Consider the following 19,693-nt stretch of genomic DNA (forward strand, 5'->3'; position numbering starts at 1 on the left):
AGGCTTAGATAAAACGCCCAAGAAGGGCACAGTGGCAATGAAGTTCTAGTTCTGGACAACAACTCTGTAAATTTTATAGATCTGTTTAGTGTTCAGACTGCAACAGTTCCGAGAAGTCAGAACATGTTTGAAAAAAGATGCGTATCATTGAATGTCACTTGATAAACCTTGTCCTTCACGTTACTATTGGAAGTGTCCATCTTCACTGCCATGTGGAGACTGCCTTTGGACTATGGATTAGTCAATATTCATAATGTTTTGTTATCATTACAGATAGGGAAAGCGACACCCAAGCAGAAGGGATTAAGTAATTTTGCTTTTGTCTGCTAGAGCCAGAATTAGAGCTGGCTGGGAACATCTGGTGCTTGTTTCCAGTGCTGAACACCAAATAGCTTTGCTTTGAATCTGTGAACACGGTGGGATTGCCTCAGCTCCAGCGTTCCGGTTGTGTCTTGCTACAAGTTTTGGTTAAAGAAAAAGCACTTTAGAGACTTTGTGGATAAACTATGCCCCAAATAAGGTTGTTCGTACATGATAATGCACATTCAAAAATTAGACAATCTTCACTCAGTCACATAAAATGCTGTCCCCCTTTTTTTTCTTTTTCTTCAATGTAGCCCTCATACTGTATTTTACTTTATGCCATTAAAAAGCTACTTTGAGGATCAATTTACTAATTTTTTGAGATTAATCCCACATTTTTGCATATGAGATAACTGTTCTGAACTAACTCATTGGGGTCCCAGGTCTGTCTAAATGCACTTTACCTTGATGGGGGCTAGAGCATAAAGAGACACCAATATTCTTTCTTCCTGCTCTGCCCAACTTAGTTTCCAGTGAGGACTGTTCAGTGATAAAGAAAACATTTACATGAAAGAGTTATTACATGCAGCTGCTCTTCTCCTCCCCTGAGAGCAATTACGAACTATTTGAAAAGGGCTGTCCTTGAATGCAGTATTTCTGGTATATCACCACCAGCAGCTGTAGCAATGGAAGTACCCGTGCAGGCCACCCTGCAGTGTTACACTACAAGTAATTAACTATTGTCAGGCCTTTTCTAGATAATGGGGGTAACCCAAGCACCATCAGGCAATTTATGCTAGGCTAGAGTGTGCCTCATTGATGCTTACTGTGCAGCTAAACATCCATAGTAACAAAAAAGACAAAACTCTGGCAACTGTGTCAAGAAATAAAACTCTTACATATTTTTATTTTCTTTGAATCTTTATAAAGTATGAATGTAGTGCTATGGATTGTTTTTTATGGAAGGTGGTGAAATAACCTCCAGGTCAGATTTCCTCAGAGAAGTACATTATAATTATGAATGATGAGAAAATGAAAGATGTTAAATGGTAGTTTTCACTGTCAGGGAATTTTCCTGTTTGTTACAACTAAAGGAGCATTGTTTGCTGGGGAGATTTATAACCATTCACATTGTCTGAGTCACTCAGAATTTTGAGCCTTTCAGTTACAATGGAGTCAGATAGCTGGGATCAAGAGGCAGGTTGGAATCGTTGTCTTAATCATTATTTTCAGTCCTGCTTCTTCCTAGAAATTGTATGCTTTTTCCCCTTCTCCATGTGCTGTTTTCATTCGTTCTATGACTGTCATTGGCCCCATAACTCTCAAACTAGGAACATCTTTCTGAGGTCATGTAGGAGAATTTTCTGACATGGAGCTGTGTGGAAATAAAGGCAAAATTTTTGGAAGAACAAGTTTGGGGTTTCCTGGGCATGACTTTGATGGTGTAGGGTGATCTGGAAAACCCAGAGCTTCTAGCATCTCCTTTAGACTTGAGCCAGTTAGGGGAATACCTTCACCAGTGCCGGAGGAGTGAGAGCTGCTTTCGGATAGTTCAGGAAACTTTGCAGTGGGAGGTGTGAGAGAATCCTGCTGATTTAGAACTGGAATGCGATAGACAGCTCCTGTTATTTGGAATGGAAAGTACTTTCCTGATATGCTTGTCTTGTTGCAGTGATGTCTGTAATAGTGATGATAGAGATGAGGAGGATGGCCTGGAGGAGGAGGGTGATGTGGTCCATGATGGGGAGGATGGTGGCGTTGTGGTCCATAAGGAGGGGGAGGACAGTGTGGCTCATGATGGGGACCAAGAGGAGAATTATGTGGTTCATCATAGCGAGAAGAAGAAGAAGGGAGATCATGTAATTCCTCTTGGGAAGGAGAAGAATGATGTAGTTCATCATGGGGAGGAGGGGGGTGGTGATGTGGTCCACCATGGGGAGGAGGTGGAGGACAGTGGTGTAGAGGGTGAAAGTGGTGATGCGGTTCACCATGGGGGGGAGGAGAAAGAGCAGGTTCTTCATGACTGTCTTGATGTTCTGCAGTGAAACTATGGTTATGCTCAGGGTCTTCAGGTCTGGATTGAGAAGAGGGTGGACATCCATGCCTGTGATGATGCCTGTGACGATGCCTGTGACAATGTCTGTGACGGTGTCTGTGACGGGGATGGGGATGTCTGCATGGCTGTCTCAGAGTTGAATGTCTGTGTCTTTGCCCATAGTGATGCTGCTGTTTGTAAAAACACCAGGGGAGGAAGTATTATGTGAGATGTTAATAGGACAGAAGAAAGTGCTGAGAAAGAGAGAAGGGTGGGAGTTAATAGGTTTGCATTTATAGTTCTGGTGATCTGAAGGAAACAAAACCTGTGTTTTTTTTTTCAAGATAGAAGAGAAGGAGTAGATGATAAAATGCCAAATTACTGAAAATCATCTGGAAATACTACACCATAACAAAATGAAATAATATAACCAACTGAGCAAAACTCGTGATGGATCAAAACAAAACCCACAGTGGAGTAGCTGTTATTACATAAATGGGAATACCAAATATGATAAAGATCATCTCCCCTCCACTTGCTTTCTGAAATTCCTTTGAGCTTGTTTGCCAATCTCTACTCACTTTAACTAGCGAGTATGATTGGACTGAGAGAAGATACCCTTGGAGGGAGTAGTAGGGACAGCTCAATTTGAATTAATTCTCTGACTGACTTAGCAGTCAACAGCCAGTCTGTCCTGATATGCTAGGACCTAGGCAATAATAAAGGGATATAAACAACCGTTGCAATCATCTCAGTCTGGACTAAGTGAGGCTGGTGTAGCCTGCAGGAGGATATAGTCAGAGACATTTCAATAGGTGAGTACATACCCAGGGATGGTAGATGTCACATCTTATATCTGTTCCATCAGGTTCATCTGGATCACTGGTAATTCTTGCCTTACAGAATCCCACATGCTAAGCAAAAGAAAAGAAAAGAACCCATACTTGCCAGTGACTAATGATAAAAATGTAGGCCATTTTTTAATGTTCTTGGCTGTGAAGACCACTTCACCATGTGTGTCTAGAGGACTACTACACTCCATCTTACTTCTCTTTTGATGTCTGTAAGAAATTGGTCAGCTACTGATGTCTCCAAAACGAGTACCCTGTGGGTGACTGATTTTTATTCCTTTTTTTCTGTCTTTGCTTGTCAAACATCTGTCCAGATGGGGCTATTCTGAAATTTAGCTCAAAGTCCTCAAAAACAGACACTGTAGCTATGCTGTTTCACACAAAGATCAAGTTAGAGTTTTCTTCCATATTTATTTTTTTAAAAGTACTGTTATAATCTTTTCGCATCACTTCCCTTAGCATCCTGTTTGCTATGACTTTCACCTGCTGTCCAGTCATCTTGTGTGGAATTGCTCATGTGAAAGAGCATAGAACTCGGGTGAGGGGTTCTGTGTATGCTCTCTGTAGCGGATGCTTTATCTTGATATATGTTTGGGCTGTTAGTAGCCTATTATGATCAATGACTACTACTGTAACAAACACTATGTTAATAGCGTTTTACACTCACACACACGCCCCCCCAAGATGGCAGCGTTGAGAACAGAATTCAAAACCTCTAGCTATCTGGCGTGGGCTTCATTCTATTGAACTTTTGGCTCCACTACCAGTTTGTTCACAACCTTTTCCAGTCTTCTGGAGTATAAAGAGCCAGAGAAGAAAATTTCTTCCATATTTTTATTTCATTCCTTCAATTTAATTTCTGGGGAATAATTTATTCTGAAAGTATGATCTTGTCTAGTTGTTTCTTTGGTGTAGACTATAATTGTAATGGGAAGGTGGGGTGAGGAGAGTACTTTGATAGTAATCTGCAGACAGGCCTGAATTATTCCACTCTCCATTCCCCTGCAGCAGAGGAAAAAAAAAGGAACCCTGGGTTCACTGGGATGACATAATGCATATATTTTTTTCAAGATCTATGACTCATGTTAGTGTAAAAGTTTTTATGCAAATAGCATGAATGATTTACTAGGGAATGACCACAATTTGAATGTGAAAGCCAGATCCAAACTGAAAAGCTCAGCTCTGTAATATGCCAGACTCCAGTTAGATTTGAGAGTTCAGATTGGCTCCTTACAGAATAAAAAGGAGCAGCCGTAGAATTAGGATCTGGACTTTGACATGTTGGATTTTTAATTTTGAGTTTGGGTGGATGCTTATAAGAAACACTTGGAAATATTGTGGGAAGATCTTCCTGGTGCCACCCATTGTATCAGTCCTCATTCCAAGACTTTACTTACAGTGTGCCAGTCATCCAGAAAATCACATTCCAATGCCTGGTCTGCTTGTTGTGCAGATTTGGAACAGTTGGTCTCTTTTATAGAGAATCCTAAAATGTAACCTTCATGGGAGGCAGTCTGAAACCAAGAGGTCAAACAAGAAAAGGTAACTAGGTGTCTTCAAAAATTTGTAATTTTAAAAACAATCATACTTCAGATTGTTGTCAAAATCCTGTCTACCTCACGCTTTCACTATCCGTGCTGTTCAAATGTTCATACATATATGTGTATTCAGTGAGGAAATTAGATTAGATAATTCATACCTTTCTTGCCTCACCTTTATGAGTTGCAGGAATGGTTGCTTTATTTCTTTGTCTAGTAGGTGTATGTTATAAAAATGTTACTTTTTGTTATGATTTGAGAAACCCGCAACAATTTCTTGTTGTTTAGACAATTATTCTATTACCTGATGACCCCTCCCCAGCCAGGAAGGGGAATTGGGGAAAAGCAAGGAAACATGAGGGTTGAAATATAAACAGATATAATACAATAAGACTAGATAACTAACATTAATAATACTAAAGAACCAATATTGATCCTGATACCAATATAAAATATACAAGTATTATACTCAGCCAATTGTATCAGTAGGAAGCTGTGCACTCCCGGCAGTGGACAGCAAGTACCAGACACTGCGAGCGCTATGGCTTTAAAAGGAAGGGAAGGGCTCAGGGGTCTAGCACCGGGGCAAGAAGTTCTCTAGATCGCAGCTATCATGGAAGAGAGAGAACTTCTCAACAAACTTTCTAGTTTATGTTGAATGTGATGTTCATGGTATGAAATAATCCTGTTGGCCAGTTCGGGTCAAGTGCCCGGGTCTCACTCCTCCTCGTCCCTGCACCTGGTGAGCTTGAAAACACTGAGACCTTGAAAACCACATACCATAGCTGGCTATAAAGAAAATAGTTTCACAAATTCAGACACTGGAGTCTTCTAAAAGTGCAGCTTTCCCCAGCATTAGAAGAGAAATTAGTCCTGTGTCACTCAAACCAGGACACTTTTACAGCCTGTGTTTTTAGGTAGTAGCGTCCTTAGAGTCTTCTCTGTAAATTGAACTGCTGCTCCTGTGAAAATACGGAGTTCTACTGGATGGCAACCACCCCTTTCCAGTTATGGGAGTACATAGTACTACAGTGCTGATGTTGACTTGGGATGAAATTCTGCCAGTTACTGTGAGATTGTTGATTTCTCTGTTGTCAGTGGCATTATTCATAGAGAAGGCATTACGCTATAAGAACACGGGAGAAGGCCTTTGTGATCCTAATAAAATTCAGAGGTGTTAGATTTTAATTTCCAGCTGTAGTAGTAGTTTATTTCAAGTCTGTGTTGAAGGTGTCCATAGCATGTGTGTGCAGACAAAATTCACTTGTTTAACTAAATTGGTTAAAAGTGGATGCACATACTTTATGGTATACCTTTTTATCATAATTCATAGTTTCTAAGTGTTATGCGGTCTATTGAAATCCAGTGGTACAATCTAAATTGTCACTGTAGCTAAAGATGGCCAAGTGTGAAGACAAAGCATTTAGGGAGAAATCCATGAATCCAGGAAATCTGAAAAGAGCCGCTTGCTAAATGGGAGTAGGGATACATCTTGCATGGGACTACAGTGTAGAACACTGTCAAGTTTCTGAGCAATATTAAAAGCTGCAGGGAGGTGGGATTAGCATGCTATAATTTAGGCAGTTGCCAAGGTCAACATGTATTATGGCCATGGGACTTCATTACAGAGGTGTCCTGAACTGACATATGTTGGCAGAATGATCCTGTGCTGTTTAAGTGAAGGTCTCCAGTATCTACCAACAAGAATTTGTGGTGATGTGAGAGTTATACTTCCAATCACCCAAAGGATAAGTCTTCATGTAGACATCACTCAAAGATGGAGGAGTTATTTACTAGAGCCAGTAGTTCTTCGAGAGGTACAGCATAGACAAAAATTTACCTCCTGTCCTTCAGAGCTCTCACAGTGCTGCTGTGATCTGCAGCAGAGAGTCAAAATGATGCTAAGCATGTTCCACTTTGTGTTGTACCTGTGTGCTAAATATTCTAAAGGTAAAAAGTTATCTGACTTCAGTTGACAGAATGTGTGACTGTGATAATATGCATGACTGTACATATTGAAGAACTCTGGTCAGCAGTAAATAAACTCTTGTATGTTACGATATGATAGGTAAATAGGCGTTCAAAATAAAAATATGCACATAAAGAAGGCTCTGACATTTTGTATGCTGTCACACTGCCATAGTTTTCACCTGGTGAGAAATCCTTTTGCTTTCACATGCCAAAACTAAAGTTGATAACAAGCCTTTGCAGAAGTAGGACCTTCAATTTTAAGAGGTGATTTACACTGAGAGGTGACAAGCAATAGATCTGGTCCTAGAAGGGTTTGAGTTCCAGTCCCATGGTTTTGGAGCTGATCACAAAATTTTGTCATTTAGCAGTAATTCTAGGACAAAAGGCCACTTACTGTCTTTAAAATCTTTTCAACTTTGTCCACGTTGAAGTAGTTTGTGTGGTTACTCTCACTATTGAATTTCTCCAGGGCCTTCGCAGCAATATTTTTATGTTGCTCTGTGACTTCTAAGACTTCAACTTTCACAGGACAATCTTTGCACTCTAATAAATCAGGAGGAACTGTGAAAACAGATAATTTATTATTATTGCAATGGATATTAATACTCTTGGGAGTGTGCGCGTACCTTTAATGTGTACTCATAATGGGAAACTGAAATGCAAGCGTTTCCTTGGAAGTGAAATACCTATCCCTCACTCCACAAATATGGGTCTGTCCTGTAACATGAAAAAAAAACCAACTTGTGAAAATGAATATTCTTATAATTTTTTTAGCTCCACCTTAGAATCTTACCACTCCAAATGGGCATTCTTTCCAAGTTTACTTTTTTTCTGATATTCATTATCATGTTTTGGTGGACTGGAATGGTAATACCATCTGATATTAATAAAATCTGCTTTAGAAGAGTAGGGTAACCTTAATTCTATTACTCATTCTTAACATTCCATTTGAATTATCTAAAATATGAATTGCAAGCAGATGAATTAATCTGTTACGGTTACAATACACTAGTAGTGCACAGACTTGTAATTGGGTACTAGGGCTGGTTTGAGGTATACATTGGCTCGCAACAGTGGTTATTTTACCTGGACTTAATGTACAGTTAAATCCATATAGTTGAGGTTTCCTCAGCAGCTGCCTTGTGTATGTGATAATCTTACATTGCCCAAAGTCCTGAGAGAAAAAAAGAATACACGATTATGATGTTATTTTCACTAGATTTAATTGGATGTAGGTGATCATCAAAATTATGCCTCCTTTTAATGTACAGTACTTCTAAGAATAACAGATGTGGTCATTAATGGAATATTTGATCTCGTACCAGTCAAAATTTGTGTTCCGATAAAATGGGATCTCCCTCTACAAGAGCCTTTATTTTAATTCTCAGTTTGCACGACTGAGTAGACAACGGAGAACTAAATCAGCCTTCTGAGTCATTGTAATAATTATTTACAGTAAGATAATACTAGCTAGCAGGGGAAGCTAGGGTGCCAGAGATACTCAAGGTTAAATAAATCTTTGTCAAAAAGTGGATGGACCTTTTCTTCCATTCCTTTTCCCCACCTTAATGAAAAGAGTAAATGCCTTCTCTCTCTCCTCGTGGCCTTCCTGTTTTGTCTTGTGTGGTAGTACTACCACTCTCCTATTTAGATGAAGTTTTGGACTGGTAGTTCTCATCCCACACTGCATTATTGGATTGCAGCAATAAAGGACAAGCATTGCTACATATCATATGTGTACTGACACTACCAGTGTTTCACATTGTCATTCCACAAATGCTATGACCAAAACCCGACAAAATATAACACTGGTCTTTCTGGCTAATATACTAGGAACATGCTTGAAGAAATAATTTCTTGTGCCCTTTAGTTGTCAGCAAATTATTCTTAAAACATCAGTACTGCTACCAGCAGTGGAACGTGGACTATAGCTCCTTTGAGACAACCAGTTAAATAAAGCTGCACTTATTTGAGGAGTCAGCCCTTCTCCAAACCTTTAGCTTATGTTTAACAACTCTAGAACCCAATAGGTTTTATTTTATAGTGAGCCATATTAAAGCCTAGACGTCACTTAGAGATTTTGTGACGCAGAAATTTCCAGGCACTTCTGATGAAGATCAAGTTAATGCATTGTTGACGTATGACTCTGCCTGGGTGCCATTACTTGCCATGGAATAGGTGTCACTGTATTCACAAGACTCCCAGTGTCTTCTGGATAATACAGAGCATTCAGTTTCCAGCACGTCCAAGGTTAAGTAGAGGACTGATGAATTTCCCTGGAAGAGAAGTGCAGGTAAAAAGGAGTTTGTATACAAGAAGTTTGATCTGAAAGAAACTTTATTTGAAATAGATATGTTTAATCTTTAATGTAGCTTCCCCAGTTCCCTATTAAGGTTTTTCTGAGCTGACAAATGTAGAAAGGGTTTAGGCTTGAAGGGACCTTTGGAGGTCATCTTGTCCAGCCACTTGCTCAAGGTAAAGCTAACTTCAAAGTTAGATTCAGCTGAATCTATATATCTATATATCACCAAGACAGATGTTCCACAACCTTTCTGGGCTATTCCAGTACTTAACCACTTTTTCCATGATTTTTTGGGGGCCTTACAACTAGTCTAAATTTCCCTTCCTACAAGTTATAACTGTTGCCTCTTATCCTTTTGTTGAGAACCTGTGAGAAGACTCTGGCATCCATCAAGTAGGGAAAATGCCAGTGTTAGTAAGTTGCCATTCCTTCTTTCTGATTTTCACATAGAAGGTACTGGTCTATTAGGAAATCGGTTGTCTAGGCAGCCAGTTATATAGCTACGTCCATTTCAAATGACCTTAGTGACCAGATACTCTTTCAGAACTTTGCTTCCTGCTCAGTTTATTCAGGGAGTGATGCAACAAAGCTATAATAATCTCTACAAATTCAGTAGCTTTAACTCTGAAATTCTAGTATGTTCTGTCTCCTGAGCAAATAGGATGGAGAATCAGAATTTGAATTTGGCTGCCAGTGTAATGGGATGTAGTGTTAAGAATTATCTGTGGCCCACAGAAATGGTTTTGTATTTTTCTGCAGGAAAATGAATCTCAATCCACATTTGGAATGGATTATTTAAAATTCATGCAACCCCTCTATGGACATTCAGAATGAGCACAGACGTATTTTATTTTGTCATTTAGATAAAATGATGCAAATCCTTTCACTGTGAATAAATGTCCTCACGTTTTATGAAATTTCATCCATTCAGAGTCCTTTTTCAGAGTGTTTCTGTATAGATGAGACCTTGAGAAAGAATTACTGCAGTCTAGTGTAATATTTTTATTAGTGAGAGTCCATCAGTGTGATGCTAAACACTAGTTTTGCAGTATCCTTATGTCTTAGCATTGTCTCTATTTTTAAAAGAGGCCAGATGATTGGCACAAAGAGACATGTTATTCAATAGCTGAATCAGGAAAAGAATCGAGTTGTCCTGGACACCCATCCTGCCCACTAGCTGCATGATTATTCTCTGCTTAGGGGTAGTTAGTATTTCTGTTTTATTTTATAAATCCAATAATGTCAAGCTGCTAGTCAACACATTAGTAAAAAGCAGAGAAGAGAACAAAGACGGTAAGAAAGGCTATTTTTTTTCTGATTTGTATTTATGGAATTGCACTGAATGGAAAGGTAAGACAAGTAAGATAGTCTTTTGTAAAATCTGCTATTCACTAGGAGCCCTCTGAAACTGAAAGGACTAAATACATTCGTTTTGTCATCCAAACTTGTGAAATGCTGAAGAAGCCAATTCATGCCTGACAAATATTTATTTTCTTCAGCAGGATGGATTTGGATTCAATACAGCCTAAACCAGAGCTTGGGTGAAATTAAGTGTCAACATCCAAATACGCGGTACAAAATTCTTCTGTCTGCTGGATAGCCCTTGGGGAAAAAAAGCTTATATGGTGCCTTCTTGGTTGTTTTAAAAGCGTCTTGGGCACCAGAGTTCTGCACTGCAGAAGCCTGGAACTGTTCTAGTGTGAATAGTTGAGTATCTTACGCTTCTAGATCTCTAGATCCGGCTGCTAGGAATTGCCCTCCTTACGTTTCTAAGAGGGTTGATGTGATAGACTTGATGCACACTATAGCATGGAGATAATAAAAGTAATGTTCTAGGGTTTTTTATTATTATTATTATTAATACTATTTTTTTTTTTAATGTCATCTTGGCAGTGGAGCCAGCATAACTTCTTGCACAGTAGTGTACATGATCAGTATGCAGGAGACCACACCTGGTGGCTTTGGGTCTGAGAAGGTACAGAGACCTTACAGGGAGAATTCTTTAGCAGTAAGATAGATAGAAGGCTCTTTTCTGTTCTTGTAGACTCTGTGTGATAGCTGAAGCTGTGGCCCTGGTCTTCAAAGACAGCAGAATTCATTAAGGGTACAAAACAAAACATAAGCATTGTAGTCTAGTGATTATAGCATTCATCCAGAAGTGTGAATCCTCGGCTCTGGTCCTATTCCAAGTTATGGTTCTATAGTTTATATAGTCAATAAGTTGATAATTGGTTAAAATGTAGAAACAGTGAGATTTTTCTTTTTATAGACAAATATGGGTTTTCTCATTCATCCAATAAGTATTGCATGTCTTACTGCCCAGTGGCTCCACTTCACAGGGGTGGCACACACATAGCTGCATGGCAGCAGCATTCTTCAAGGACAGGAGACTTGAGGGTTTAAATGTCTTAATGCTGAAGAAGACTAATTGCTTCCTAGATGTGCTCTTTCACTACCTGGCTAATGGGTAAAACCCAGTAGTATCACTTGCCACACCCTTGTCTTTGAAAAGCAAAATAATCCATCAGGTTTTTTGAAAGTATACCTGAAGACCTGTAGGAATCTGGGCTTTGGGTCACTTTCTGCGCTTTTTCTTGTTCTAACAGTCAGATCCATCAAAAAACAACCTGTTTTTTCAGTTGCCATCCTGAAATGTGTTATACATTTCTTAAACAGTGCATGTGTGCCTGGATTCTAGTTTCATAGCCAAGCAGCTAAAAGGTAGCCAGGTGCATTAGTAAATCTACATGTCCTTGGTCTCTTTTATCTACTAGTTGAAGAAATTTTGTATTCTATTGCTTTTTCTGCTATTGATTTGCATTGGCATTTAGGCAATCATTGAGAAAGGCTTATGTATCCTCTCTAGGAATCGGAAATAGAAATAGGAAGGAGATAGGAAATGACTGATATGGATTATCTATCCAGTCCTTCCCCTGTTTTGCAGAACGGCGTTTTCCTCTCCTTTGGCTTCCTCTGCCATTTCCCCCTTCCATCCAGTTATCCAGCTCTCTCCAAAATTAAGATAATAACAAAATACTGATCTTGCAGGATACATTGATCTAATTAATGTTAGACATTCGCAGATTAAAGGAAGCCTCTGAATGTAGACTTTGAACATAACATCTGAGACATGACAACAGACCAGATAGATTAATTCCTGGTGTTATAAAGCAGTTCAGAGCATCTCTTCTGCTAACATCCTGTCAGCCAAGAGAATAGAGGGCATTCAGCGGATTTTGAAATCAAGCTTATGTACAGTAAATCATGCACAAATGAATACTGAGATAGTGTAAGTCAGAGCCGATTAATTGAATTGCATCAACATTTCGCTCTTAAAAGCAATACACATAAGCTTTTAATGATCTGGCTCATTATTTTAAAATCAGAGTCTTGTGTAAATCAGCCTTTAAATTGATACTTACTATATGTAGTTTGTGTGCATCGGCAACACGGAATAAACCAAAGACATAGCCATCTCTGCGATGTCTGTTGACCAAATCCAGGGCCACTCCTGCATCTGTTTCAACGGTATTACAGTCTGCGGGTCTAATGCTTGTTTTGTTTTGGGCATTAGAGCACTGCAGCAGTGTTAGAAGAAAAGCTGAAGCTAGAAGCAGCATTTTGTTTGCAGTGTTAGATCACTTCTGCCCATGCTCTGATAAAGCCAGTAGTCTGCTTTTAAATCAGAGTAGCCCACCGAAGTTATAAATGAAGGCTAAAAAGGCATGGTTTTGTATATATTTAAGTGTTGTGTCAGAGGACCATTACCTTGACCCTGGATTAACGTTTGCAAACAGCAAGTAAATGATTATATAGTGATTGAGCAGATTTTTGAGGAAAGTAGGCCTTATAATGGCCTCTCTGGACTACCCATCAAAGGGACTATGTTTATAATTCTTTAAGCAGGCATTGTGCAATAGTGTTTTACTACAAAAAATACTTAGCTTATAACAGGGTGCTGCTGAGCCTGGCATTAAGAAGGTCCAGTTGATGTATGCAGCTATTATGCAATCTTGGTTTTCTGTTTACTGTAAAAACAGTTGAATTGAAAATATGCTGAAATATTTGTGGTCGAGTGATGGCTATATCTATATCCCTGTTTTTACAAATACTTACCTAGCAGAGAACTAGTGAAAGGGAAACATGGAGTTCACTCAGATTTGGAAAAGGGATGTAGCTCAAGGTGCACTTGCAAACTGGTGGTCTGTAGCTTCTGTGTGAGTACCTGCTGATCTTCCAGCTCGAGGAAATTTAGAGCAGACTTCTATCAGCTTTACATCATTTCAGACTGGTACACAGAATGGGACTGACTGGCGTAATACCGATGTAATCTAGGCATGGCATGAAGTGAATTTAAGCTGCCTTTGCATTCTCAATTGGAGCAGTTTTGTGTGCTTTTTGGCTGTGGTAGCCTTCATAGACTACTCTAGAAAATGGCTGGTAATTTTTTTGTATTTATTAAAATAATTCTGTAAGAATTCATTAATTAAGAATGAATGAAGATTCATAACTTTCACACGATATGTCCATATCCTCTGCTAAGCAGAAAGAAAAAGATGTCGCTTTATATTAAAAATCAGGATAGTTTAACGCATTCTTGAAAGGTAGTAATCACATGTCAGGGAGTGGCTGAAGTTTGAATACAAAATTCAAACTCTGAGTAAGAAAATACAAAAATTCAATGTGAGTCCAAAATGCCAAGGTCAGATTCAGATGAGAAATTTTCCAAATCCTGATTGGTGTGAAGGACTGGATCAGCTTCTCATAGAAAAAGGTGCTAGCTGTGTAATTGACTTTGGTTTACATGTTTGACTTTGTACCTTTTCTTTACTTATTTTTGTGAGAAACATCGGGAACTATAATGGGTAATCATCCTTAACCCTTGCCTCATTTCATTAATCCTTATTTTGAAAAATCCAACTTTTAGCATGTCTACTGTTTAAGAAATCACATTTTAAAATGCAGAGAGTTGAAGTATTGGCTTTCTTTTATAGCTAGTTCAGGACACACTTAACAGTTCTCTGGTAGCAGATAAGCTAAATGGAGACTCTTACAATATTAGAACTAAGGGCACTCAAAACTGGTGTGAGTCAGTTTAAAATGGATAAAAATAGTCCGTGCACAATGGGTAGTGAACTTCTGGAACTTGTTGCCTCAGAAAGATGTGGAGGCAGACGGTATCAGCAGGGTCAGAAATAGCTTAGAAAAGTTTACAGACAGCAGGTACTTCGGTGGATACCAGAAGGACTAAGCAGGTAAGTACTCTTTTAAATCCCTAGTACAGTGATTCAGGGTACTGGAAAAGTACAAGGGGAATGATTTGGAGAAAGGGGGCAAGTTAGATGTTTCTCCTAACCACAATTCTCTTTTGCCACTGTGAGAGATGAATACTGGGCTGATGCAGTAGGGCACCTACAAGAAGACTGGAGAGGGACTTTTTTACAAGGGCACGTAGTGATCAGATGAGGGGTAATGGCTTCAAACTGGAAGAGGGTAGATTTAGAATCCATATTAGGAAGACATTTTTCACAATGAGGGTGGTGAGGCACTGGAACAGGTTGTCCAGAGAAGTTGTGGCTGCCCCATCCCTGGAGGTGTTCAAGGCCAGGTTGGACGGGGCTTTGAGCAACCTGGTCCAGTGGGAGGTGTCCCTGCCTATAGCAGGGGGGTTGAAATAAGTGATCTTTAAGGTTCCTTCCAACCTAAACTGTTCTATGATTCTATGATTTCTTTTGTTTATGTTTTTCTAATGTTTCATTAAAATAATTCAGAATTTCTTCTGGAAGATTGAAAAAAAAGTGGTGAAATAAGTGTTGTATAAATAATCAGGCATTTGAAATACATCTCATCAGTTAAAAATAATATTCACATCATTGCTGTGTTCCAAATTGCACCCCCATTCATTACTTACAATACTGTTTAATTTTTCAAATGGGCAGTCATATTGAAGAAAGGCATCAGATTAGGCAATTTATAACATAATGCCCTTAGTCGTCCATTGTTTGCAGATTGTTTGTTCTTTTTTCTCCTTTTGTTCTGTGCTGCTCATTGTGACACCGATCATTTTCTTGACAGTGGCTTATGTACTTTTTATGTATGAAATAGAAACACTATGAATAAACAGTAGAAAATGTACAATTCCTGCAAAATTGACTGCAGAAGTAAAAGTAAGATTCTGTTCCCACAATAGAGAGTTTTGTCCTTGATTTCTTTGGAAAAGAAAGATTGGTCTCTCTTATTAAAGTACAGCATGGACAAGCACTCCAGGCACAGTTAATTAAATATTGGTTGTACTTGAGTCAGTATAATGTATTTTTATAATTTCTCATCCAGTTTGATACCTTTTTAAATACTTATTTTGTTTTTATATTTATTGCTTGTCAGTTTTTTATTTTGTTTTAATGAAGCTATTTCTAGAGACAGATAGCTGGCAGGAATAGGAATATTTATCCTAACATGGCATTTCTCTTGACTAGCTTGTCTAAAGCTTGTTTATCTCTATGACTTTTACCAAGGCTTGACTTGCAACAATAAGATGTGATCCGTATTCAGACTTTAAAGAACTGGTAATAAACAGCCACCTTAAACCTCTCTCCAGAAATGTGGGAGAATACACCAAAAAGTGACTTATCTTCCCCACTTGAAAAACAGGGTATCAAATGCTTAATAAACAGAACTTTATTCTAGGGGGGGAAGAAAAAGAGCTGACAAATAAAGGAGATAATATTCAATAACCAATTACTCCTTTCCTAAAGTATAGCCATAACTATTAACAGATATCTCTGATTTCTTGGGAGGACAACTGCTGTGTTAGCTGACTGTTCTCTGCCTTCTGCAGTAGCGCTTCCCGCAGGCTGGCATTATCAAATCACACAGCTCAGGCAATCATGCAGGTAGCAAGACCTTATCCGTCTGGCAGTCTGTGCTGCCCTGCAGCTGCTGTTGTTTCTGCTCCTAAGCAAGAGTACAGGTAACAGAGACGCATGTGGCTCCAGTTCCTTCTAGGAGAATTCTTTGCTAGCATCAGGGTGGGCCTGATTTTACACCTTGATGCAAAAAAGCCCCAAACCAAAACAAAACAAAAGTTTTGCAATTTTTGGGGTAGCTTTGCATTTAAGAGAAATACCCCCAAGTATGATGGGAAAATATGTAAATGTGTCATGTCTTCATTCATGTCTCATTTTTATCTGCTGGGTGTAAACAGGGTCCCCTCTGATGCAAATGCAACGTTATACAAATTCACTTTGATTATGGTCTTCAAAGCAGCAGCTACAGCTATAGCTTCCCCTCTCTGCCTGCAGAGAGGGCACCTTGTCTATCAAATTTCATTCAAACAGACCTTAAGTTCAAAAGCTATTTGGAGGAGACAAACTGTGAAGTTAACAGGTTGACAATGTAGTTACAAAAGTCTTGCTGCTTAGGGGGCATTGAGAACTAATATAGGGAATAAAAAGGGTGTTGGTATTCCTTGTCTTGTCCTCATTGTCTTTGGCTGCAAATTGTTTTCTGGAAAAAAACGCTGTAACTGTAAGTTGATGACCTTAAGGATATGTTGCAAGACTGACCTGTTGCTGAGGGTCTTGAGAGGCTGGGAAAAAATGTGGTGTTAAAAATTTGATGTTAAGAAAGGGGTCAGAAGAAGTTCCAAGGGATTTGGCTTTTTCAGGACTTGTGGCATAACACTGTTCATAAATTTTAATCTTTAACTCATGCTCACAAGTAGTGGTAGGCTAAAGGAAGTGCTGGCAGCTGTTGTGATTGCATTATATTTATGATTATATCTAGTGGAAGGTCTTTAAAATCTACCTTTGAAATCAAAATAATCTATGTATATTCTGAATACATCTGCGGAACGTGTATAATCTCAGAGATATAGAAGAAAATGTTTAACCATGAAATGTGTACAATGGGCAGGTTCTGAGGTCAGACAAATAGAATTTATAATTAACTTACTTTATAAAAAACCTTGATTTTTAAACCCATCTTGAGAACTTTGATGTCTAGGCCTTGCTTTTTTAAATAATTTTGATTGGCCAAGGTTGAGTGTAGGAGAAGGGTAGCTTAAAAATCTAAACAAATGCACAGCCAATGTATTCATAAATAAGGCAGCATATCTTATTCTGTACCCTTTGAATGTTACTGCCCCTTCATTTTGCATTTATGATGCCTCACTTATATTCAGAGATAAGGGCTTGATAATATCTGGCAAAAACATTGACAGTCCTGGAGGTGACAGACCGTTGGTTGTGTGTGCCAGAATAAAAAACATTGTCCACGTGAAACTGGAATGTTTGCTCAAATAAATGTCAGACCAGATGTTAACTGGACATTGCCCAGATAGCAAGTTAGTAATAGATGATATAATATCATAAGATCAGTAAGTGTTGAAAAACTGTGAAACAAAATTGAAAAGCGAATTGGGAATTGTCTGCCAAAATCCACCCACTTCTCATCTCCAGGGACCGGATGGTGGGCTTCTGTGTATAACTGGCCTGTTGTCTGCTGGACAAGGAGAAGCAGCGCTTAACAGTTCACAGTCCTGGGAGGAGAAGAGAGCATTTGGAGTGTGACTGAAGGTAGGTACATGGGGTGCGTTACTGTTAGCTGTTTAGCTCCGTTTGGCTAGAAGGTGAGAGACCAGGCCAGAAGAGGGAGAGGTCCGGCACTTTCTGGGCATGTTTTTTAGAGGATTTGCTGCAGTCCTGTCTGACCATGTTTTCACATAGTGTAAATGTGCAGAGACCAGATGTACCCTGTGCATGTGGGCATGTTGGAGGGAGAAAGCCGCGGTGCTAGCCCGCTCACAGATTGGCATAAATCTGCTGAGTCAGCAGCAGGATTTGAAGTAGTGATGACAAAATGTTATCAGCTGTTAATCATATCAACGCCATTTGGGAGTGCAGCAGTATCCAGGTACGTCCTGAGGGCAAAGGAAACACAGAAACTATACATCTTCAGTCTCCTACTTGTAGATGAGGTATTAGTCTTGAACATTAGTACCAGGCCTTGGTTGTGGTAAACGGTGGTGGTGGCCCAGGTGATAAAACCCAGGGAAAGGAATTGTGCTGGAGTGGCCATGCCAAATAAAAAAAAATGCCCATGAATGTGCACTGACCACTGATGCTTTCTGATCTGCACTGTAGATACAGTTATTGCTTAGATAAAAACCCCTTCTTGTTTTTATTTTTAAATCGTAGAAGTCTTTGAACCCAAATCTCAGATGTAAGCTAGAGAAAGTATTGATTAGAATGTAATTTCTGAGCCTTGTCTGCAGAACAGCTCAAACAATATCCAAACTGAATGCTCAAAACTGTGTATCCAGACTTTCAGATGTTCACTTTAACTCCCCTGTTTATGTTCACACCAGCTCCACTCATTTATCTTCACTTGCTTCTGTTCCTGTTCAATTTACTATTGTAAGCAGCTGTAGTCAAGAAAAAGAGCTGGGATATTCTTGGCTGTGGCTAGTGGTTAATGAAGATGATTTCTTCCCCAGTAGTCCTTTTGGGGAAGAATCCAGTTGATATAAATCTCAATAGTATCATCAAACTGATGGAGCCACGGTGAGATTAGAATCAATATGCAAATGGTTAATAAGAGACTGCATTATAAAATAGCAGAAGTGAGAAGTATAGAGATTAACTGAGAAGAGGGGCAAAAAAGGAGTTTTGGAAGTCACTGACATAAGACAGGCTTACTGTACACTCTTGTCCTCCGACTCACTAAAGCCAATGGTGCTCTGTGTGAGTACATTGAGTGATGCCTGGTATCCCCGATTTCGGCATGTGGCAAATCAGCAGTTCATGTGCAGGGAGGCAGAACACGCCGGCCGTGTTAGGGAAGCCTGACCTGGCAAAGGTGAAACTTCCAGAGGGAAAAACAAGATGCAGTAATTTGATGACTTGATAAAAAGTGGAATACTAGCACAGACAAGAGCTCTGCGATAAGAATTGGATAGAATTTGAATGATGAGTTTTGGACAACTACCTGATTTTGAATTGTTTTCTATGCTGAAATGAATGAAACCAAAACATGTTGAAATTTCTCCTGATGTGGAATTGAAATGGAATTATTTTTGGCTCAGCTGATATATTTCACACATCACTTTTTGGCTTATTTTAATCTTTGAAGCAATTAAATTCCTCCTTTATGTAAACTTCCTGTTTTTAAGAGTTGTGCAAACTGAAAAAACAAACATATTTGTTGTGAACATAAGTCCATACAATATTTAAATATCATTTTGTCTCCACTTAAAAAAATAATACTTTTATTTATATTTTATTTATAATAATAAATTAATACATTTTAATCAAATTGGGTAATGCCAGAATACTTTAACAAAACCATAATTTTTTGTTGAAAGGCTCTTTGAATGGAGAAATTATCCAGCATCTCTAGGAATGATTCAGCAGCATAAAAGCTTCAGAAACAATATTTTATTGATTTTGTTTTGAACAAATGATTTTACAGATCTGGTGGCAACTAGAGAAAGGGTCCATTGCCTCATACAAGCCCCATAATTGTTGCAAATATCAGAGTACTCCTAGCCACAAATGACATTTCTTTCTGATGTTCTCTATTTTTCTTCTTCTTGTCTTCTCATTTATTTATATTTGTTATTGTCAGTACAGTTGCTATATCTGGCTTTAGTGAAATTGATTTTTCTTAGCTACAGGCTGTAGAGTGTCCCTGT

At 38.9% G+C, this 19,693-nt stretch overlaps 1 protein-coding gene and 1 long non-coding RNA gene across 2 annotated transcripts in view; one reads left to right on the forward strand and one right to left on the reverse strand.

Moving 5' to 3' along the window:
* Positions 1–17,509, forward strand: part of LOC309675045 — a 52,156-nt gene extending 34,647 nt beyond the window's left edge. Inside the window, exon 4 of the long non-coding RNA XR_014269443.1 lies at positions 17,460–17,509. This is a non-coding gene — a long non-coding RNA (uncharacterized lncRNA). The remainder of the gene's footprint in view (positions 1–17,459) is intronic.
* HRG (histidine rich glycoprotein) lies at positions 1,651–12,620 on the reverse strand (the record flags this gene model as incomplete). Its single annotated transcript, XM_082487192.1, has 7 exons — positions 1,651–2,529; positions 3,166–3,252; positions 4,587–4,703; positions 7,093–7,259; positions 7,785–7,872; positions 8,867–8,974; positions 12,423–12,620. The coding sequence occupies 7 exons, from the start codon at positions 12,618–12,620 to the stop codon at positions 1,651–1,653; spliced, it is 1,644 nt and encodes a 547-aa protein (XP_082343318.1).
* Positions 17,510–19,693: the final 2,184 nt, after the last annotated feature.

This window comes from Vanellus vanellus, assembly GCF_965231255.1.
Source record: "Vanellus vanellus genome assembly, chromosome: 8".
NCBI lineage: Eukaryota > Metazoa > Chordata > Aves > Charadriiformes > Charadriidae > Vanellus > Vanellus vanellus.